The sequence below is a fragment of the Strigops habroptila genome, chromosome 3 (genome assembly GCF_004027225.2).
Source record: "Strigops habroptila isolate Jane chromosome 3, bStrHab1.2.pri, whole genome shotgun sequence".
Taxonomy (NCBI): domain Eukaryota; kingdom Metazoa; phylum Chordata; class Aves; order Psittaciformes; family Psittacidae; genus Strigops; species Strigops habroptila.
Window position 1 is genome coordinate 49235807 of NC_044279.2, and position 21712 is coordinate 49257518.

At 35.0% G+C, this 21712-nt stretch overlaps 1 protein-coding gene across 6 annotated transcripts in view; it reads left to right on the forward strand.

The window, feature by feature from the left end:
- Window positions 1-21712, forward strand: part of CFAP54 (cilia and flagella associated protein 54) — a 112316-nt gene that overhangs the window by 62730 nt on the left and 27874 nt on the right. For all 6 annotated transcript variants that reach the window (XR_003990621.1, XR_003990620.1, XM_030480038.1 and 3 more), the window contains 16 exons: window positions 578-805; window positions 1566-1789; window positions 1883-2018; window positions 3670-3784; window positions 4843-4992; window positions 5497-5694; window positions 6685-6772; window positions 7223-7429; window positions 8348-8414; window positions 10040-10222; window positions 12385-12471; window positions 13480-13602; window positions 16113-16166; window positions 17527-17737; window positions 18096-18202; window positions 19177-19346. Coding sequence is in view for 4 of the 6 variants with exons in the window: in XM_030480038.1 (XP_030335898.1) it covers window positions 578-805; window positions 1566-1789; window positions 1883-2018; window positions 3670-3784; window positions 4843-4992; window positions 5497-5694; window positions 6685-6772; window positions 7223-7429; window positions 8348-8414; window positions 10040-10222; window positions 12385-12471; window positions 13480-13602; window positions 16113-16166; window positions 17527-17737; window positions 18096-18202; window positions 19177-19346 (2348 nt within the window). In the remaining 2 variants the exon portion in view is untranslated. The remainder of the gene's footprint in view (window positions 1-577; window positions 806-1565; window positions 1790-1882; window positions 2019-3669; window positions 3785-4842; window positions 4993-5496; window positions 5695-6684; window positions 6773-7222; window positions 7430-8347; window positions 8415-10039; window positions 10223-12384; window positions 12472-13479; window positions 13603-16112; window positions 16167-17526; window positions 17738-18095; window positions 18203-19176; window positions 19347-21712) is intronic.

The following is a 21712-nucleotide window of genomic DNA, read 5'->3' on the forward strand; positions in this document are numbered from 1 at the left end:
AAACTTCAGTGCGAAAAAACAAGGATTTCTCATCTTCTGCAAAACCTGTGTACAGTGTGTGAAATGTCAGACATATCCCCTATGATAATGTGTATTTCTATCCAACATATAATAATTCATATAAATGTTTTATTTTTTTAATTTACTCTTCATGACTTTCCTTCTTGTGTTTATTAAATCTTTTTGAAAGTACTTGCAGACTTACCCTTCCCTTTACATGTCTTAGTGAATGCCTCGGTAGTATATATAGGGATTGAAAGGAAGTACTGACTACTCTTCCCACAAACGCTTCTAAAACCAAGTAAAACCAAATGCGTGTGTGGTGTGAATTAATTGTTATTTTTTATTCTCACACCAAAAGCAACAATTAAATTCAATTATAAATTAGTGCTACTATGAAAAATTCCAAATTAAGGTTCTAGAATGCTTTATATAAATTGAAATATTGAATGATCTGTTATTAAGGATGATCCATAGACTGTAATTTTGAAAGATTACTTATACCTAAACTTTTCAATAAAAGAATTAAGATTTTAATTTCTGTATTTCCAAAGTATATTTTGAATTATATGCACAGGTTCTTGCTCACCGTGGTGGCCACTGGACATTGCTTCAAAATGCTTGTCGTGAACTTTGGAACTATACTCAAGAATTACAGTTCATTGCTAACCATTTAGACTCCCAAACGGATACTTTTCCCATTACCAGAGATTTCCTTAGGAATACCATCTGGTTGCCATTTTATTTGGCATCAGACATGATCATTGATATGATAACTGAACTACAAGCAAGCAGGTCTCTTAAGGTAAAAAATATTTTTATTGAGACAAGTATACTCTTTGTTATCACATCTTCAGTAGAAACTTTCTCTTGCATTATATTCTGGTATCTCCAAGTTATTCTCTGTAACAAGTTTTTAGAGGATTGCAGTATTTTCTAATCTTTATAATTAGATCCTGCCCTTCTATTCTGCTTTTGTGAGACCCCACTTGAAGTACTGTGTGCAGTTCTGGTGCCCTGAACATGAGAAGAACATGGAACTGTTGGAGTAAGTGCAGAGGAGGGCCATGAGGATGATAAGAGGGCTGGAGCACCTCCCATATGAAGAGAGGCTGAGAAAGTTGTGGCTGTTCATCCTGGAGAAGGCTGCATGGAGACCTCATAGCAGCCTTCCAATATCTGAAGGGGGCCTACAACGATGCCAGAGAAGGACTCTTCATCAAGGCCTATAGTGATAGGAGAAGGGGTAATGGGTTTAAACTTAAACAGGGAAATTTAGGTTAGATGTAAGGAAGAAATTCTTTACTATGAGGGTGGTGAGGCACTGGAACAGGTTGCCCAAAGAAGTGGTACATGCTCCATCTCTGGCAGTGTTCAAGGCCAGGCTGGACAGAGCCTTGAGTGACATGGTCTAGGATGAGGCATCCGTGCCATGGCAGTGTGGTTGGAACTAGATGATCTTAAGGTCCTTTCCAACCCAAACCATTCTGTGATTCTATGATTCTATGATTTGTCTGACAAATAAATTTGAAAATAACAGGTAGAATAATATTTCTTTCCTGTAGATTGTGGATCCTGAAGGAGACTTCTGCATTCCCAGTTGTTTAGGAGGTATTATGGATGAGAATGGCGGTTCTAATCTCCATCCACAGTCTCCCCTGGATGATGTGAATGTGGTTGACTTGAAATGGATATGTAATCTGATTCTTAAAACAATAGAATTGTTATATAAAATGAAGAAGTGGGAATCACTAGTACACATAGCTGTACAATTTAACATATTTACACAGTAAGTTACACCAACTCTAATAACTAAAAAGCAACACTATATAGTTAAATATACTGTTACTTTGCTTAATTATTATATTTTGCTTTTTTTCAGTGAGAGATACACAGAACAAGTGAGTCCACTGCTGGTGTATGCTCAGAGGCAGCTGCTGGAAAGGATACAGCAATTTAGTGGCTTGGACAGCCATGAACCTAATTTCGTAAAATATCTCTCTGATAATGCACATAAGGTGAACCACAGATTTCTTTTTTGACCACTGACTCTTAATATGAACTAAATATGGAGAAGTACTTTCACTGATTAGATTAACATGGTTTTCATAATGTTCACAAATAGTAAATTATAATAAATTAATGAACATAATTGATTGAAGTGCATGAAAAGGTTTATATGACATTTCAACAGCAGCAAAGGTCTGGACTTTATGACCCAGAGAATATTTCTTCCATGCATAATGTACCTATTTCATATTATGGGCCTAAATCTAATTTCATGTTAGTTCTTAACACCGCTCTTTTAACCTGAAAACATTTATTTGGATATTGAGAAATCTTTGTGAGTAATTAAAATTAGATACAAAGAGATTGCTTGTGTCTGCATTGGAACACTGCTCCTAAAGACCAAAGTTAATCGAGTTAACCCGAATACTGACAATACCAATTAAAAATGTGAAAAACTTGATCACCAGCAAAAAAACCTTGAAGCTGCTCAGCAAGTTCCTCTCATTAAAAACTATGGCTCTATGTATTTAATAAACTGACATTGCCATTTGGAATTTTTAAATGGAATTAGCTATTAAATATTAGGATTTTTCTTTTTTTTTTTTTTTTTTATCCTAAGGTTTATTTCTAAAAAGTTTTGCTGAAGTCAGTTGCATGGTTGAGATTTTTAATATGTTTCTATTACACAGGACTTGAAGGAGAAGGGGGAGAAAGTGGGTTTGGAATTCCAAACAGGTTCGTTCTCAACATGAACATAGGGGTCAGCAGCCACTGCCTTACCTAGAGACAGCACACTGCTGCCCAGGAACTCAGAAAGCACTCCTGGCTTGTGAAGGGCATCTGATGTGCTCTGTCTTGTCTCTCTATAAGGCTGTTTCCTGATGACTTCTTTCAGGCTCTGCCATTCAGGACATAGTCACTGTTGGAAAAAAAAAAGGGCAGTGTGGCAAACTACCACATACCACCATTATCTGAGAAATGTGGAAGAGTAGTCAAGGTTTTGAAAGACAATTTATAAAGACTAATGTTAGTTAACAGTAATGATTGTTCAAGTCAGAAATTTGGAGGGTATGGCTACATTTCATAATGCAGTGCCATTCAGAGAGTCTAGAACTAGCTCTGAATTGGCTCTTCTGCTTCTGAAGTGATGTAGATACATTAGCAAAATAAAATGTCTGTGCTGGATTAGCCCTTTATATAAGTCTGGAAGTTTGCTTATCTGACAGGGTTAGACTGCTGCTGCTACCTGCTTAAAGCTGTTTTGTATATCCCTGTGCAGCGTTACATTGTACTTCACAGGCAGTGTGCTCTTCAGGCATACTTACACTGACAGGTTCTTTGCAAGCATGCATTTATCTGGACAGAGAAAGGAGGAATATTTGCTGAACACCAATGAGTTGCTCATGATTATGGCAAATATCAAACAAGATACGAGTTTAATACAGTAACATCTAAACACTTTTATCTTATATCTAATATTTAGGTGTTGTGAATGTTTCACCTCTTACTGACAAGGGAACTAGTTATGGGTCATTGGTGTCTTTGTAAATTAGCCCTTTTTTATTTTTTCATGATGGGTATTTAGATACTTACTTAAGTGCCAGACATTGATTTTTCTGAATATTATTCAACTATCATGAAACAAAACTTGCTTTTTAGATGAATTGCAGAAACTACATAGGGCAGAAAATACAGCTGCCTGTTGCCCATTCTGCTAGTGAACAGATTTTTCCTGGATGCTTTTTCCACCCTGAGACGAAAAATGATTATACAGGTCAGAGCACATTTCAGTGTCATGAGTTCTCTTTTCTCCCAAACCCTTACCTTTTTTTTCATACTGGATATTTTTTGTTTTGTTTTGTTTTGGTTTTGTTTTTGTTTTTTTTTTTCTCTTTATCATAGATCTTGCACTGCTCCTATAATCTGTTTCCTTTAATATAAACTCAGTTTTGTCTTCAAATTATTATTCCTGATAATTTGGATGGGTAGTAATGTTGTTAAGACCTTTCCAACTATATTCAGACTATATATGAAAAGAGAGAAAAGCAGTTGTCATCCATATGCCAGTTGACCTACAGTATGTTGAGTGAGCTTGGTAGTCTTGGTTCAGTTTTCCATTGGTATCATTGGCTATCCAGCAATATACCCAGAAGTTAACCTGAACCTGCACTGTTATAGTAGAATCAATATAAAAACCGAAGTGAACTATAAGGTAGCAAAACACCTCTATTACCCACAGTTGTTGTTTACAGTCAGAATTAAAATGTTATAGTAGTTAATGGAAGTTCATAAAGCAATGTTCCTCCTATCACAGAGATGTCGATGCATTGTACACAATGCTTTGTGTCGAATTCAGCTGAGGAAAATCATTAAAAAGTAAATAATGCTGCATGTAAGAAAGTAGATAATATTGTGCATTCAGTGGAGAGAGCATGCCAATTCACAGGTTTGGTACATAGAAACTACGGTACTGTAGTGAATAGGATCAGCAGTTGTAGTAAAAGTCTTGTTTCCAGGCTTCAGACATCAGAATTCAGAGCAGAGAGCTGAGCTTAGGCATGCCCAGTGCAGATGGAATTCAAGGAATATAGATATCACATGACAAGTAAAATGTAACACTGAAAAAGATATAAATGCTCAGAAGTGTTCCTGGCTGTTACTACCTTTGCTTTAATTCATAATCCAACAGGTAACAAAGGTGACAATTATATTAATATATTTTAGTTTTTTGAAGTTCTGAAATTGATCAAGCATATGTTTTGCAGGGTGGTTTATTAAAAATTATATTTGTGTAATGCAGAATTGTTCTCCATACTTATTAATTCCTTTTAGTGAGTACAGCGAAAGCCTTAGTTTCTGTACCTCTTGATGTGAATGATACATTGAAATGTTTTAGAGAAAGTCTACAAAAAGCTAACTATCACAGCAGAGCACTGAGACACAGCAGAAAACTGCTTTCATTATTTCTTGCATACGCACAAGGTGAGTTATTTATTGAAGTGTTTTTCACTTAATAAAGTGTATATGTAGTTCAAATAGCAAAGAGTGAAAGCAATAGATTTTTTAAATTCAAGTTTTAGTTGTTATTGACCATCAGAAAAAAACATAGAATACTTTATATATGAAGTTCTGTAAGCACAGGCTCTAAGTCTGATTTCCTATGATTTGTGTCTAATGGTTGGATGATAAAATTTTTTCATGCAGCTATGTCATTTGTCTGTAAGAAGCCAAGCCTCTGTCAGAGGACTGACTGGCAGATCTTACCAAGTTTATTTTCTCTAACGGAGCTCATATTTTCATTTGGTTGCACTTAACAATGAGTTACATCCAGTGAGTTTAATCAAGAGACACACAGACAGAAAAATAGCATAGGAAACCGGATAAAAACAGGATACACAGGAAATGTATGTTTGTTCAAGTAATGTGATATAGAAAGTAGTATAATCCTTTTCCAAACTTATCATATAAATCACTTTTCTGCTCTAGAAAAACCTGAAAGAGCAATCAGCAGTCAAATCTCTTCAAGAAAAAGGCTGGAATTTGATGCAGGAGCTGAAGTGATATATCTACCAACACCATGTGACCTTTCTCAAGAAAAATTTGATTTCTCCAGTAGGGTTGAGAGTAAACCAATACCACAGTCACATCTTTCACTAATTATCACTTCCTATGAACAAACAATTGGTAATTTTTTTCCTGAATTTCTGTTTACAGCTGAGAGGTAATATCATGCTGCCTATCTTATTCCAGTGTTCTTTTCCTCTGTCAGACAGCTATAACTGTCTGAAAGCTGGTTTCCGAAATACACAACCTTATTTCTGTTGATTCAGAAAATGTGCATTAGATCCTAAACAAGCCACTATCTGGTTCATAACCTCTACAGTTATCTCATCTTGTGGAAAAGCATTACTTCAGTCATGTTGTATTGATTAATCCCAAATTAAAAATCTGCTGTGATGTTCAGCAATTTCATTTTAATTCCATGGTAAGTTTGGGTGTTTTTGTTTTTTGTGGATGGGTTTTTTTCTTTTTTGGTGGGGGGAAGGTTGGTTTTGGTTTTGTGGTTTACTTGTTTGTTTGTTTGGTTTGTTTTGTTTTTTTTTCCCCTAGCAAACAGACCTTTCAGATTCCGTGCATTTGAATATCAGACCTAATTGCTTGGCTTCCATCTTACATTCTAGCATGGCTTTACTCATACAGTTACAGCTCGACACTATTACCTTTTTTGCTGTATGACAAAATAGGTGAAGTGTAGCAGGTCAACAGATGCCGTAAGTGGTTTCATCTGATGTAAGGGATCCAGAAATAAGCCAGACAGTGCTACTGTGCTGTATGCAGGCAGTGTGGTTTAGCAGGGCCAATGGTCTGCTTCCCAGTTTATCTCTTGGAGATAAGAAATTTGAGAGATCTGAAACAAAACCCCAACCAAAATACAAAAGCTTAGGTAAACAGATCCATATATACATCCTACTCTTGTTTTTAAAGTTAGTAGAAGTAAGAAATTGTACATTTGAAGGTAAATATACAAGCTTGATAAATCTTTCAAAAAATATTCATGCATTGAATTAAATCTGAATGCACGTCTGCTTCTCATGCAAAATTTGTTTAAAATTCAGTAAATGATTTAATGATGTGATGATTTTTTTTTTCTCACTGATTAAAAATAAATAACAGGCATCCTTGAAATAAACAAACAAAGAGATCTTAAGGTTCAGGCTCTACATGAACTTGGAAATCTTCACTTCTATGCTGGGAACAAAAGGTACATATTTATTGGATTGAAAAAGAGCAGTTTAATTTTCTTTTCGTTGGCATTCATATACCCTTCAACTGTTTTGTAAGTTCTTGTGCTGTCCTTAAGTCCATATAACTTCTCTCATCTAATTCACTATTAACTATATTTTGAGAGGCTCTCTTTTCTAGAAATTGTTTATATTTCTTATCTACCTAATTACAATTAAGCAAATTAACTAAGCATCTCAATGTTTTTTTAAGAAGTAATATCAATTGCTTGACAATTTCATTTTAGTGTAAGTCCCAGTAAGTCTGCTGACAGGAATGGTATCTTTTTGTATTGTAGAAACTATATTTCAGTTTTTGACCTAATCAGAATTAGTTATATCTCAGGCAATAAAGGTAAAATGAAGCAAATCTTATCTGCCACTTTGGAAAATGTCAGCAATATGATGAGAATGTTTTTCATGTGTTACAGAGCTGCTTTTAAATATTGGTGTCAAGCCCTTGATGAAACACTCAACATTGCTGATGCTCTTAGCAACTGGCAAGAGTTATGTTTTCCAAAAAATCCTACAGACTGCTGTACAGTTGGAAGATTGACTGATATTAGTCAGAAATTTCTTTCTCAGGCTGGAATTTGGGGATGTTTACATGCAGCAGTCTTAGTGGCTAAGATAGCTCAGTAAGTATTTTATCTGTATATATATTTCTTTCATATTTTAAACAAATTGCTCATCCAGGACATTATGCAACTGAAATTAATTTAAAACCACTAACAAGTTACTATAAAAAAGACTTATGAAAAGCAGAGGAATTTTTCCTTTCAGAAAGAAAGTTGCTCTTTTGGAGAATATTGCTTGTTCCCTTTTCTTAAGTGTTCATCTTTGATCCTAATTGCAGCTGTATATTATATGGAGAGATCATTGAAATAAAACAAAATGATAAAAAGTCAGAAGTGAAAGGATTTTATAGTCATATTGATTTTCAATCTAAATATCACATCTCCCAAGTCATTGCACATATTAAATATTAATCTATCTTGAGGGAAGATTTACCACCTAAAGTACTCATTTTCTGGTGAATTACAGCTAAATTAAATTTGAATTACTGTATTAAAGTCTACCATCAATACATATTTCTGTCCAGTACTCCTTGACTGCTGGTAAAACACTATGGATGTACAATACAAAAATGTACAAAATATAAAATTTAGAAATATCTAAGCCAGCTCTAAATGACCGTAGAAGCATTATAGCCATGAAAAGGCAGAGCTTCAACTGAGTAAACCGTCTTACCTGAGAAGTGGGTCGTATTAATAGCACTGTGAAATATCTGTGAGCCAAGGTAGCTTTGAAAGTATTAGCATCGAGACAACTCTCTTTGAATAGGTATGTCTTAGGTCAAATGCTTCTTTCTTTGCATGGCATGGCTGAGCACCTATCTACAGAACAGGTAGCTGTTTTCCAATATGAAAAACATCTAGATTCTGTTAGTACCATTATTATACTAGACAAAAAGGAGTTTGAATAATTTATATTGATATTTCATATTTCTTCTTCATATTTTACATTCATATTTCTTATTATTTGTTGTACTTCAGGTATATAGCAACATCAAAGATAAGTTTAAGAAATAAATACTGCTATTTTTCTGCTATACTTTTTAAGGTAAGAATACAATTTCAGTTGACGAATTGCTTCTAAAATTTAAATCTCAATAACCCTGTATTAAAATATTTCTTTTCTCATTTCGATTGAGAAGGAAAACTGGAGACCAGAGGTAGTTGACAATTTATGCACATTGGATGCATAGATGCATAGATGTTTTTATTCTCTGTTTTTTAGCATTATTCCTGTATTATAGCCTAAAAATTATCATTTCAATAAGAGGCTAGTGTCTGAGAGAAATAATAAAATACTGAAAAGTGAAGATGGCTAAAATATTTGGCAGTCAAATATATTTTTCTTCTCTTGAAGTGTTCTGGTCAGGAAGAGCTGGATGGCATCCACAATAGCAGAGTGCTCTCTGTCACATCTGTCATAAATTTGCAACCAGGAGAACAGCCTCTTTAGAAAAAGAAATTTTTGAATCTTTTTTAGCATTAAAAGATATTGGTGTGTAATACTAAAATCTCAGCTCTATAAGAAGTGTGCTCTAAAAATAAAGGATAGTCAAAATGATTCAGTTTCATTTTCAAAGAAAATAATATTATTAAAGTTGTTTTCGAGCTGTCAGAAACCAAACTCTTAAAAGGAAGTTTTAAGATACCAGTATCAAAAGTAATACAGGAAAAAGAACTGCAAATATTCTGCCAGTCATACTCCACTGGGATCAATGCTTACTCATCCCAGTGCAGCATCAGGAAGTTGGTTGGCTTCTTCCAAAACAAACCAATGTTACTTTCTAAGCATCTTGTGCCAGCCATGGTTGTGGCTGTGTGACCTGTGCTAGGCCACATTTAAAACCTTGTTAAGTTCAACAAAGGGAGAACAAGTTGAAGAAAGAAAGGTAAAGGAGAATTTTGACTAGCTTCCAGCACTGTAATTGCTGGTGGTACAAAGCTGAACGATTCTTATTCCTCATTTTGACAGAAATAGTAGTAAGCATTTGTTCCAGTTGTGTAACAGTAGAAATAATTGTGACTTGATTGAAGCGGGTCTGGTATTAATTGGGATAGCAGCAGCTTGCAGGGTGAGTGTCTTGAAAAATGTAATAAATTACTGTCACTGTACCTTGTGAAGATGAAGCCCATAATTTGTTCCTTGGTTTGGAAAGATTTTATAGCCTTATTTTTCCACCTCTTGTATAGGATTTAGGCTTGTTAATATCTTAGCTGTGAGTATGCAAATACATATTTCTCTAGCATATCATTGCTAATTACAATAAGATAAACACAACTGGGAAGGAATATCCAACATCAGAGACAATGTTAGCACTCCTTCCTTTTTAAAGTAGGAACACTGAAGTTACTTCCTTAAAGTCCTGAGGAGTACTTGCTGAGGAATCCTTCCTGATTATTTTTTCTACACTTTGATTAGTTTTTCTCTTTTGCTTGTTCTATGAAATACTGCCCTATTTACAGCCTAGTTTTTTCCCCTCCATCAAGTTCACACATAAAGCACTTTTGTCTAAAGAGATTTTTTATGGTTTTGTCTGCAAACAACTGGATACTTAAGACATTGACTAAGTTTCATTTATGAAATAATTAATGAATCTCAAGGATTGGACTTTTATAGTGTTTCACTAATGCTTATACATCTTTTCACAATTAATTTATCATTATTACTTTCAGACCCTGTTTAGAGCTTCTCTTCCACATCCAACGTCTGACTGTGACTTTGCACAGTACGAAACAAATATGCTTATTCCTGGTATCGACTTGTTCTCTGATCGCTACAGAGCTGATATCTCTACTGTGGTTGCAAGTCTGAATTTCCTTATGTTTGAACTACATTGTGCAAAACAAAATTTAATTGTAAGTATTGTTTTTACACTCTGGAAATGAATTTTGAAACATTAAGTCTTTTTTTTTTTGCGTACTTATTAGTACTTATTAGATATCTCAGAAACTCTAGCAGCATAACTGTATGGTTAGGTTCTGTGGCACTGAGATAGAAACAAGGTATATCTTGCTGCCTTTAATTTTTAGAATATTCGGGGTACTTTTTTATTCAGGAGATGATAATACATGGTCATCCTGTATTATACATACTTAGCTTAGGCATTTTAGAGGAAATTTCCTATTATATACAGTTTGAAATACACTGGACTGAGAATTTCTTTAAATGCAGTATGTCCAGAATGCTTTCAATAATTTTACTTACACATTCAGTAAATAAAAGCCCCTTCTGCCTTTCTCCTTCTCATGTTCTCTTATTGCTCAGTATGGAGTGTTTTTACAGCTTCCGTCTTATGTTGATCATGTGCTTATTTCCTCTGTTTAATGACTGACCACTTTCACCACTTCTTTCAAAGGTGCAGTGCTGTACATTGGAATAAATAGACTGAATTGCTTACTAGTTTTGAAAAAGATGCAATTCTACCACTGTTCCTGTTTGGTCCTGTATGTTCTGACAGATTTTCATGTCAGGCGATTATGTTATACCTCTATAAATCAACTCTCATAGTTGCATGACAGAAAACTCCCCAGCAGAAAAGGTAGATAGTTTTCTCCTATTTAATGAGTTGAATACACTTATGGAAAGGTCCTGCAAGGAGCAGGGGAAAAGATTGTGTGGTTGGTGGCAGGGGAGTAAGAAAAGGTTAGGGAGTAGAGATGGAAGAGGGGTTAGAGAAGAGGAGGCAGCAAGATGTTACCCCTTTTTTTTGCCAGCAAGCCATTTGTTGGATTGATTTCTTCTGGAACTTCAGGCTAACTAACTGTCTTACCTCCTGTTGTTGCTTCTTCCCATCCTGCTTTATTGGAGTTCGCTTTGTTACTAAGCTTTGTCTAAATGCCCTCACTATGGGAGATCAAGTAAGATCAAGGAGCAGACAGTTACCTAGAGGCAGCAACACTTAATTTGACTGCTTGCTTCACGTGGCCATGCACAGTTTTGATTCCTTCTGCACTTGTACTAGTAGAATACAGATCCAGGTCATAGACCATGGTTAAAGAAATTGCAGTTTCAGCAGGATGAGAGCTTCATCTCCACTGAATGCTTAATGTGTGGGAACGTTTTGGATAGTGGGCACTAAGTTGATTTGACATTTAAATCAAAATACATTGAGATTCAAGTTTTATTAAAAATAAAATTTCAAAGACTAATTTGAGCTACTTCAAATACCAGTTGGAAGCTGTATGGGTACAATTAAAACATTTGCCTCAAGCATTTGTAATCCAAATTCAGAAGCATTAAGCTACTTTATGAAAACTAAAACTGCATTTGATAGAAAAGTAACAATGTTGTTATCATTTTCCAAGCTTGGGGACATTTTAAAGTGAGCAAAAATGTGAAAGCTGAACAGTAATTAAATTCTGGAAGTTCTTTCATTTTCAACACGCAAATACGTCTGTTAGGAAAGAATCTACTGAAATATTATATAATAACAATTACAGTGTTTGTATACTTTACTAGAACTCAGTTTTAAAATGTTTTTGTTAGTTGCCCCTACAAAAATTCCAATTTGGAATGAATGAAAATGAATTTGTCAATAAACCTCATCACCATCAGTTTATTTTACAATTGGTATTGTTTCACTTAGTTCCAGAGCTTCATTGTGTTTATTTTATAAAGCTTACAGAATTCTATTATTCTGTTACTTATACTGAAAAAATTATGGCATCAAAATGCAGACAGTTTTAGAAATCCCTTATATCAAGATCTTTATAGTAGGTTTACTCACTAATGGTGTAGTAAAAAAACCCCACCTCGAACACAGAATAATTTGGGGAAACTTCACTTTCTACATTGTGAATCACATAAAAGACAGTATAAGGGGTTAGCTTTAGCCAGCTGAAGAACTTCTTAACACATTCATCCTTCATAGAGCATAGGAAAAATAGTGGTGGTATGTGGCAGTGAAAGCAGTACTCGTATATTATCTCTATATTTGTGATGTATAATCGCAATGTACATTTCTATAACTGTACCCTTTATTACATTTACAGCTAGATGACCTAATATTTTCTTACAGATTTTACCATTGTTCACATTATACCAACACATTGTTTCTGAGATTTGTAAGGACCCGGTAAAATCTATTGAAGGAAGAATCTTCAAGGTAATCAAACAAACTTTTTTTGTTTATCGCAGCACATTGCATTTCAAATAAACTTTTCATTTCTTTGTTAAATGTAGTCGATTTAATATTTCTTCCTATATCACTACTATGAAAAGTAGTGCTTTAAAGTTCAGCTGTTGCTTAGTGTTTCTTAGCACAACAGATTGTAGAATAGGACTACTTTCTAAATGCAATTATTTATATTCTCAGTTTTAGTAAAATATAGGGTTATTTATACAGTTTTACTGTTAATGTCCTACAGAGACTGTTAAGTACTTCCATCATTTCTTCCTACTCTCCATTTAACAAGCATTCTCCTTAAAGACATGGCCATAAGATTATCCCTCTTAGATCCAAACTTTGTACCTGGTATTTTTTATCTTGTTCCACCAATCCTTTAAATGTTTTCTTAAGTGCAAAACATACATGATATTTTGTTCACAATGTTCACTTCTGGATTTTTTATCAGTATTAATGTGGAACCAGCTTGTCTGATTTCTGGGAACAGATTTTTATCATTTCGCTAATGTTTGCCTGTTGTTTTGTTTTGTTTTGTTTTGTTTTGTTTTTTAAGGAATCTAACTTGTAGTAAGAGTCAAAACATTATTTGGTTTAGATATTTCCAGGAAATGCTGATATGGTTAGGAAGAGTAGCTGAGTACTATGAGACTGAGTACAATCTGTGAAACAGGGCTGAACTTGGACTAACACTCAAAGGTCTAGCCAGATGAATTAAGTTCTTTTCCTTTGTAAGGAGCAAGTTTTTGAAAAAGTATGTTTTTCTTTTTTTGTTCATTTTTGTTTTTAAAAGTGAAAGACCGGTCTTTGATATTTCACTTATTTACTATAAAATGTAAAAGGTTTCTTTCCATCAAAGAATGTTCTCCATCAGTGTATTATTCTAGTAGCCAAATTTGCTTGAAAAATTACCATTTTAATACATTTTCTTTTGACCAAAAAGAATAACTGAAAATAATTTAAATAAAAGACTCTGTTATTTTTTCACAGATTAAAGTACTTACAGATATAGGATTTTTTACAGAGGCTTTTCATGAACTGTCTTTGCTTAACTGTGGAGAGAGAATTCCATGGAAAATACCTGCAGGATACAGAATAATTGAACAAATGATGGTAAACACCAGTAAAGTACAACATTGAACTATTAACACTCAATTCTCCTCACGAAACTGTACATATTCCGCATCTGCAAGTTATTACACATTCCTGGAAAACCCGTAAATTTCTTTCAATAGGTCAAATAGTAGGCATTGAATGGCATTAATTCCTCTCACTGAACAAAAGAAACAAAAATAAATTTTGAAACGGTCATGCTGTCTATTTTATACAGTTAGTAATGCAGAATATACTGTTGAAAAAATAATGTATGATTTTATATGTAGACGTAAAAAATATGGATAGATTTCTTGTCCTATTAATGCCAAAATTACCACCACCCCAGCCAGCAGCACAGTAGCTGAGGGGTATCCGGGGCAGCCCCAGCCCGGGGCATTGGGCACCTCTGCGGGGCCAGGGACAGGCCAAGTCTCTCCTGGGACCTTTGCCTGCAGGTGGATGTCGTGATCAGAGTTGGTGAGGAGAACTGGGCTCAGGCTCAGCCCCTGAGTGGCTGCACAAGGCCGTGGGGTGTGGCTGAGTCTGGGCCAGGATCTGAGCCCATGGGTGGGCCATGGGTGGGCTTGGCTTGGGGGGCATGTGGCAGTGCAAGGCTGTGGGGAGCTGGAGACCAGCCCTGTTGTGGTGTTGCTGGGCAGGGGCTGATGCCTCAGGGGGCTGAAATGGGGTCCTGGGACCTGGGCAGGGTGGGGGCAGCCCCAGGAGATGCTGGGCAGTAAGAGATATTGGCAACCTCAGAGCCTTGACAGTCACATCACCCCAGGTCAATCGCTTCGATCTCCATACTTAAAGCCAAGTAGTAATCTCACCTTTGATCACTAATGTGCTACAAGGTTATGAAGCTGTTAACAGTTGACCTGGGCTTCTTTGTCTTACCTGTGAACATACCTGTGCAGGCAGATACAGTCCAGAGCTATTGGGCAAGTCTCCCCCACAACAATTACGTAGCTTTTCTTATTTTCCAAGCACATACCAAAATAACTAATGAGTTATTGCTGGATGGATGGCATCAAGGTCCCACTTATATGAGTGGTGCTTTCAGGTAGGTGTCACTCCATGACAAAGTATGTGTGTCAGCATGACAGAGCTGGATGAAACATATGATAGAGCACTAGGAGGACAGGTAGGGACACCCCTTTTGAAAGCAGCACGGGTTTAACTTGACTGTAAAACCACATTCTGTACATGCAATAGAATGATATTTCTAATCAGGTGATAATTGCAGGCTGATGCTGAAAGGGGAAATCCTAACCCACCCCCATGACTTCACATTTTCTTCCCTTACCCTGTATTGTAGACAGTGAAGCTGGCACTGCAGAGAAAATTGAGTTTAATGAGCTGATTTCCCCCCTCCTGCCTCACCAAAACCTGAGAGGGAGTTTCTAGCTGCCCGAAGGCCTGACTGTCCTTACATTGCAGCCTCACAATGGCTAAAACCAGCACAGCGCAGCAGTATCTTTTTTGGCATAAGAGTTATCAGTATCCTTGCTGGAGCCAATTCTGCAGAGCTTCCCTGTTCGTGGCTACAGGAGAATGCATTTACTCCTTACTGATGCTGGTCAGGTTAAAATGCATTTTAAAGGCCTATTTTGCTCATAGAGTTAGGATGAGGTCTGGTTGATTTGTCACTTGTCTTTTTCTAACTGGGTTCACAGGTGAATATTTGGGTGAATAGCAGAGGAGGTGCAGCATTAGTTCTCTGGTTAGGGTGTGACACATTTGGAAGCTAAGTGCTTGCTGGACTTTTGAACAGCTCTCAGAATAAGAAGGACTCATCTTCCAGGGAATGACAGAGATGATAGAGGGCTAAATCTGGACTATAGAGGTAATAAAAGAGTTAATAAAAATCACGTAGAACCTAAGTGACAGTTGTGTGTAGAGCTCCCAGTTATAATGAAGGCTGGAAATTATGTTTACCTCTGGCTTTTTCCTTCTTCTCAGTTGACTGATTTTTCTTTTGATGAAAAGGTAAAGGGATTTTGAGCAAGGACTGGAATTAGGGTCAGGTTTCTGAAAACTGAAACACATACAAGTGAAGAAATAGGTTTTTTAAGAGCCCTCAAGGAGGCTGAGGTCTCAAGTTCATCTTGACTTGTAGCTCTTGTTTCCATTCCATTCACGGATTTGTGCTCTGGTGAACAACAAAGGAGGCATGTGCTAAGTCCAGAATTAGGATGGGATTCAGAAATAAAGAACATAAAGGCAATTGATGGTTGGTGTCCATAGAGCTCCTAGAATTTGGAATAGGATTTTTGTTGGTTTATGTCTTTTTCTTGCCGTGCTTTAAGTCGAAGAATCCTAGTGAGTGGTGTAGAAGGTGTAAGGATAGTTTTGGGTCTCAGGTTATAGTTCAGGTAAAGCCTGTAGAAGCCAAGTAATTGTTGGTATTTTTAGAGCCCTCAGAGTATAGTTGGAAATGCACTACACTTGTCCACTGCTCTGCTTACTCACTTATTTTATACTCATATGGTAACACAATACTTATTTTTGGATTTGTCCATTTACAGGCCTTACAGAAATTTGACTCCTCAGAATCTCTCCTGACTGTTACAAATTTACAGGTAAAAGAATATGAAAGAACTAAAAATTTTATGCTAGACATAGATATTTATTTCTCTGACATCAGTTAGAGATTATTTGGTTCAGAAAACACACTTGTTATTAGTAAAAAACAGTAAACAGAAAACATTCTTCTCAACAGTTTACCATTTCCTAAATTTTAAATTTTATGCCTCAAGGGAGAGGCAAGTGCCATTATCACCGTTTCTCAGATGTGAGACCTAATATGTACAAATCTGTGACTTCTTTGTGCAAAACATACTAGTTGAATTATCCAGGTTTTGTCATGATATGTAAGGTCTGGTGTTTATCCTACTAAAATACTGAGAAAATATGGCATCTAGCCTTATAATTCCTGTCAATCAGAGTTGTCTTCATAGATTTGTCCTAATTTAGATTAGGGTTCAGTCCATTTTTGGGGAGCTAAAAAACCCAAAAAGTGAATCTGTAAAGGTTAATGAACAGTCATTTCTCATTTTAATTAAAATCACGTGTTCATAAATGAATTCATTGAGCCAGTAGGGGTAAACATTAATAGGATGTGGAAAAGAAAATGTACCATTAAAATAAATTGATAAAGTAAAAAAGAACCACATTCTTTTTCCTCCTTTTTCTTCCTTTTTTTCCCCCTCTGCTTTTCTCTTTTGTTTACAGTAATTTTGTGTGTCTCCTACAACAGTCTATATTAGAAGACAGAAATGAGATGTCTATCTTGACAGCTTTTGATCTCACTAGTTTCATATTTATTCTGAAGTTGAGCTTTTGATTTGAACACTTCACCGTCTATATGGGGCTCTTATTGGCCTCGTTATGATTTTGCAAAGCTGTCTAGACCTTCAACTTCTAAATTCATAAATCTAAAGTGAGAGTATTATACTCAAGATAAAACAAGGATGCTATAATAAATAACAAAAGGATCCTATGAAATACGTTAGAAGGGTCTGATGAAAGTTTTGCTTGCTTACTCTATCTAGTTAGGGTGAATTATAACAACAGACTTTGAGTTAAGATTTCTGAACTATAGATTTTTTTTTTACCTACATATTTTTTATGACCACCTTAGCTCAAAGAGTGCTATGGACACTGCAGAAAACTAGAACTCACACAGAGTAATATCTATAACTTCAAAGATGCACCTTCAACTGGAAAACTGGTCACTTCAGGCTGTAGCAAGTTCTCCTAAGAGGTGAATGAAGTCTGGAAAGGAAAACAGTAACTTATCCATTATGACTAAGAGCATATTACTAATATTCATATTAATTGTTGGTAAACATCATTATTAATAGAAGCAGAATATGCCTTGAACAAGAAAAATGTAGAATATGTCATTTCAAATAGTCCCAATTGTTAACTTTCTTGTAGGTACTGGAAGACATATTTAATCGAAGTCTGTCTTTAACAATGGTGCCACTGTGCAACCAACAAATAATGAATAAACTAACCTTAGCCAAAATGCATTTCATTATTTGCCTTTCTGCCACAATAAATAATATACCTGAAAAAGTGGAAAAACACATGTATTCTGCTGATACCAACAAGCTGAAGGAGCCAAGCACAATTACAGCATCAAAAGGTAATTATAAGGGTGGTGGAAAAGTGCATTTCTTTTACAACTTGTTTCAAGCATAGTTTTTCCACGTTTAACTGCATATGCATGAATTTTTCATATTACAAACAATAGTCATATTAAATTTTGGTGGAAAAATCAGTCATTATTGAAATAATAAACACTGAGATTGTTCAAGGTTTTTTTAGCTAATATCTCTAATATCATTAGAGCTGTATTCCATTCTTCCTCACTTATTTTCATATTGAAAGTCCCAATTATAAATAGAGAGAAAAGGGGCATGTTCTTCAAATATGAAGAGCGTCTGAGAATAGTTTGGCTCTGCATCTGTTATCTGAAATTTCATCTGAAACGTATTTGACAGGTGATGCTGGTAAGAATTCTAATAAGAATTCAGGACAACAGGAACAAAAAAGCACAGTGATGCAACTCGTTGACTGTAAAGATGAATTAAATATGGCCATGCTGAAGGTAATTTGCCTTTTTTTTTTTTAAGGAAAAAAGGCTAAAGAAACTGCAGTTTGTTCCAAACACATTGCTAATGCTTTCAATGTAACAGAAATTATGATGGGAGGATGGCATGAATAAGAGGACTAGAAATTTCTGTTTCTAATCTGACTGTAATCTTATTAGCTATACAAGAAGTTTTGGTGGTTTGGTGCAGTTTTTCAAACAGTCTCCATGGGAAATGTCACAATCAGGTCTCGGTATGACTGTTACAGCAACAAGGGAAAAGACTGAATGGGATTTCAAGGTAAAATCATCTCCTTTCAGAGGGTGGCATATGAAAATATCAGAGACTTTTTGATGGGACAGTGTGCTCTACAGAAAAATGGAAAATCATTGTCTATTTATGTGAAATATCTCAGGTTTTTCATGTTCCTCTTTCTGATACTTTATTTTGGAGAAAACATAACCACAGCTTATTAGCTTCTTTCTTTGAAGGGGGTTTGGTTGGTTGGTGCTGTTCGCAGCTTCTTACAGCTTTGTTTGTCAGAAACACTGTAAATTACAGTTGAATTTTCAGGATACATACCACACTCAAGGATCTGTCAAAATATATATAGAAAAGAATATAATACTTGCAACATCTTTAATGTTTTATTTTAATATTGTATTTTATTCCTTAAAATTACTAAGTATAGCAAGAAGTATAGTACAAAATTATCAAGTATAGCTATAAGAATGAAGAATGGAAAATTATTGACTAATATTTCTAAGCCTTAAAATATGTGGTAAAGCTAAATTGTCATAATACAGGCACAATTAAGATGTTGCTACTTTCAACACATTGAATCTCTAAACCTGAAAAAAGGCAAAATTAACCACCACTGCTATTTATAGAAAAGGCATATTGTAAAAATTTGAATAAAATACTTTTACAGATTTTTTTTTTCTTTCTTTCATTATTTTTTAAAATCATACAATGTTGTTTTATTCTCTAGGGGATTTTACTGACAGAAGCTGAAGAAAGTCTTAGCCATCTTGTGCAGAACATACAGGACAAATATGATGGGAAGGTATCTCAGTGTTCTGCTGAAGATTTAGAGGTTCTTCTGGAGGCCAAACTTGAGCTTGCCGCTATTTCTCAGCAATGGCATCAAGCAGCTTTCAGGTAAGTAATATTAAGAACAACCTTATGTTGCACACCCTTGACTACCAAAGATTAAAAAAAAAATAACAAAAAAATCAGCATTTTTTTCTTTGAATCCCTATGTCTCCATTAATATTCTAAATCTTAGTAACCAGCCATAACAACCCCACTAGTATATCTACAAATGTAAATTACACTGGCATTTCATTTTTTATAACTGCTTTATTTTACTTTTTAAAAGGTTGTCAGTTATTGGCCTGTGATTTCTCTGTGAGGTGTTTTTGTGATATAGTATTATACAAAAACCAAGAAAAAACTGCAATGTTCACTGTTTTTGTTAAAGTAAAATCTGTATATGTTAGGTCATGCATTTTTTATCATTTTTAAGTATACAGCAGAGCACCGATGTTATCTCTGAACTACTGTATTCTACTTTATTCCAGAATGCCCTGTGTTACGGTCCTAAAAGAACATTTCTTCTTGATGTACTTATTGGTGTCAAATTAAAATGAAAATGTAACCTGTAACATATTAGAAAATTTTTTAGCAGGCATTAATTATATTGTTAGTGATAATGTGTAAAATACTGTTGTATTTACATGATCTGCCAGGTATTTTCTCCAAATTACAATTTCCAAATTCTGTGATTTTTTTGAGGTTCTGAATTCTTTCAGAGAACTTCATGAAATTACAGTTGTGCTGTTCTTTGAATATATGTGATACACAGAAATATGTTAACTGTTCATAGATGTTAAATTCTGAACATTGTTTTGATCTTTTAGCTAGGAGGATTCTTCTGTTTAGCATATCTGTAATTTTAAATTAATTTCTATAGGAAGGATAAAAGTCTAACAATACATAATTTTTATTAGTGTCAAGCTCTTTTTATCTAACTTTTTATTAGGTTGAAAAATCTTCGAGAGTACAAATCGTTAACTAGAGATGCATCACCTAGTGGTGTAGCACTCTCACCAGACTATATTGGGATTAGGTGGAATGTAATCAGTATTTGTAACTTTTATTAGGTCTAATCTGACTAAACACACCAAAAGTATTACAGTAAATCTTACATTATAGTAAGTACCAAGCAAAAAGCAAAAGTAACATTTCTTATTGTTGGAATACTGGTGAAGTTTTCTGTAACACTTTTAAGTCAAGGTATGTAGGTGATGAAGTTGTAGGTGATTCAGCAGGCCAACCGGTAGCAGTGTTTTTTTTCCTCTTACCTAATTAAAAAAAAAAAAAAGTTTTCTTCTATGTCAAAAGCAAACTATCTTCTTTCTCTGTCTTAGGTGAATAAACAAACCTCCAAATCAGATAGTCTTTAAATACCACAATCTCCTTTTAGCAGCTATGGTACAGCAATAAAGAAACAAAATGACAAGAACAAGAGGTTCAGAGTGCTGTATAGACTACTGAACTGAAAATAGAGAGTACTGCAGTATTGTCTTTCACTCAGGTTTTGTTCACGTTATTTTAAAAGATAGAAGTTTCTCCAAAGTTCAGATATTAGGACTAATAATTTAGTAGTGATGTCATTTGTGAAGATGTGCAGTAAGAACTTCTAGGCTATTTGTGGACATTTCTCATCTTGAAATATTAATCTATTTCAGTGCCTTTTGAATTAGATTAATTTACCATAAATTTGGCAAAGAAAAAAACAACAAATCACTGGACAATGACCTCATTGTTCTTTCCAGTGCCATGTGGATTTAATAAAATTATCATATTACTAACTAAGGACTAGTATGCAGACTTATGAAATATCCTGTGCATAAACCCAGTTTACCTTGATAATAGGCTTTTTAAAACCTGTATTAGTGGAGTTCTGACCCAAACTTTCTCACCCTGCTAAAAGGTTCCAGTATGCAAGCCATCTTCAGTGCAGGACCCTTCTTTTTGACATGCAGTTGTACCTAGAGTTTAGCTTCTCTTTTGACTTATAACTTGTCTCAGATTGAAGAAATTTTCATAGAGTATCAAGGGTTCCAATGGATGTCAAGCATTTTATGGATCATTTTTGGGAATGTTCAAGTTTTTGATGGGTGTTTAATGGGCCTTATATATTGATAGCAGCAGGGAAAAAAAAACCAAACACCATCAAACAAAAAAAGGGTTGTTCGTTTTGGGTTTTTTTTAACCTATTTTACAATTTTATTGCACTGCCATCCATGGACACTGCTGATATATCTGCCTTAGATAGAAATGAAACATTCCTTCAGACAGCTGAATGTTTCCTGCCTGCCAGCCTAGGAATCAAACTTTGCATGATATTACAGAAATTCATCATTTTTTTCCTTTGGCAAATGACTTAGTGGTGAAATTGTTATAGTCAGCTGTACTTTCCTATTTTGATCATCTTGTCATTTTCTGATTCAGCTGATAAA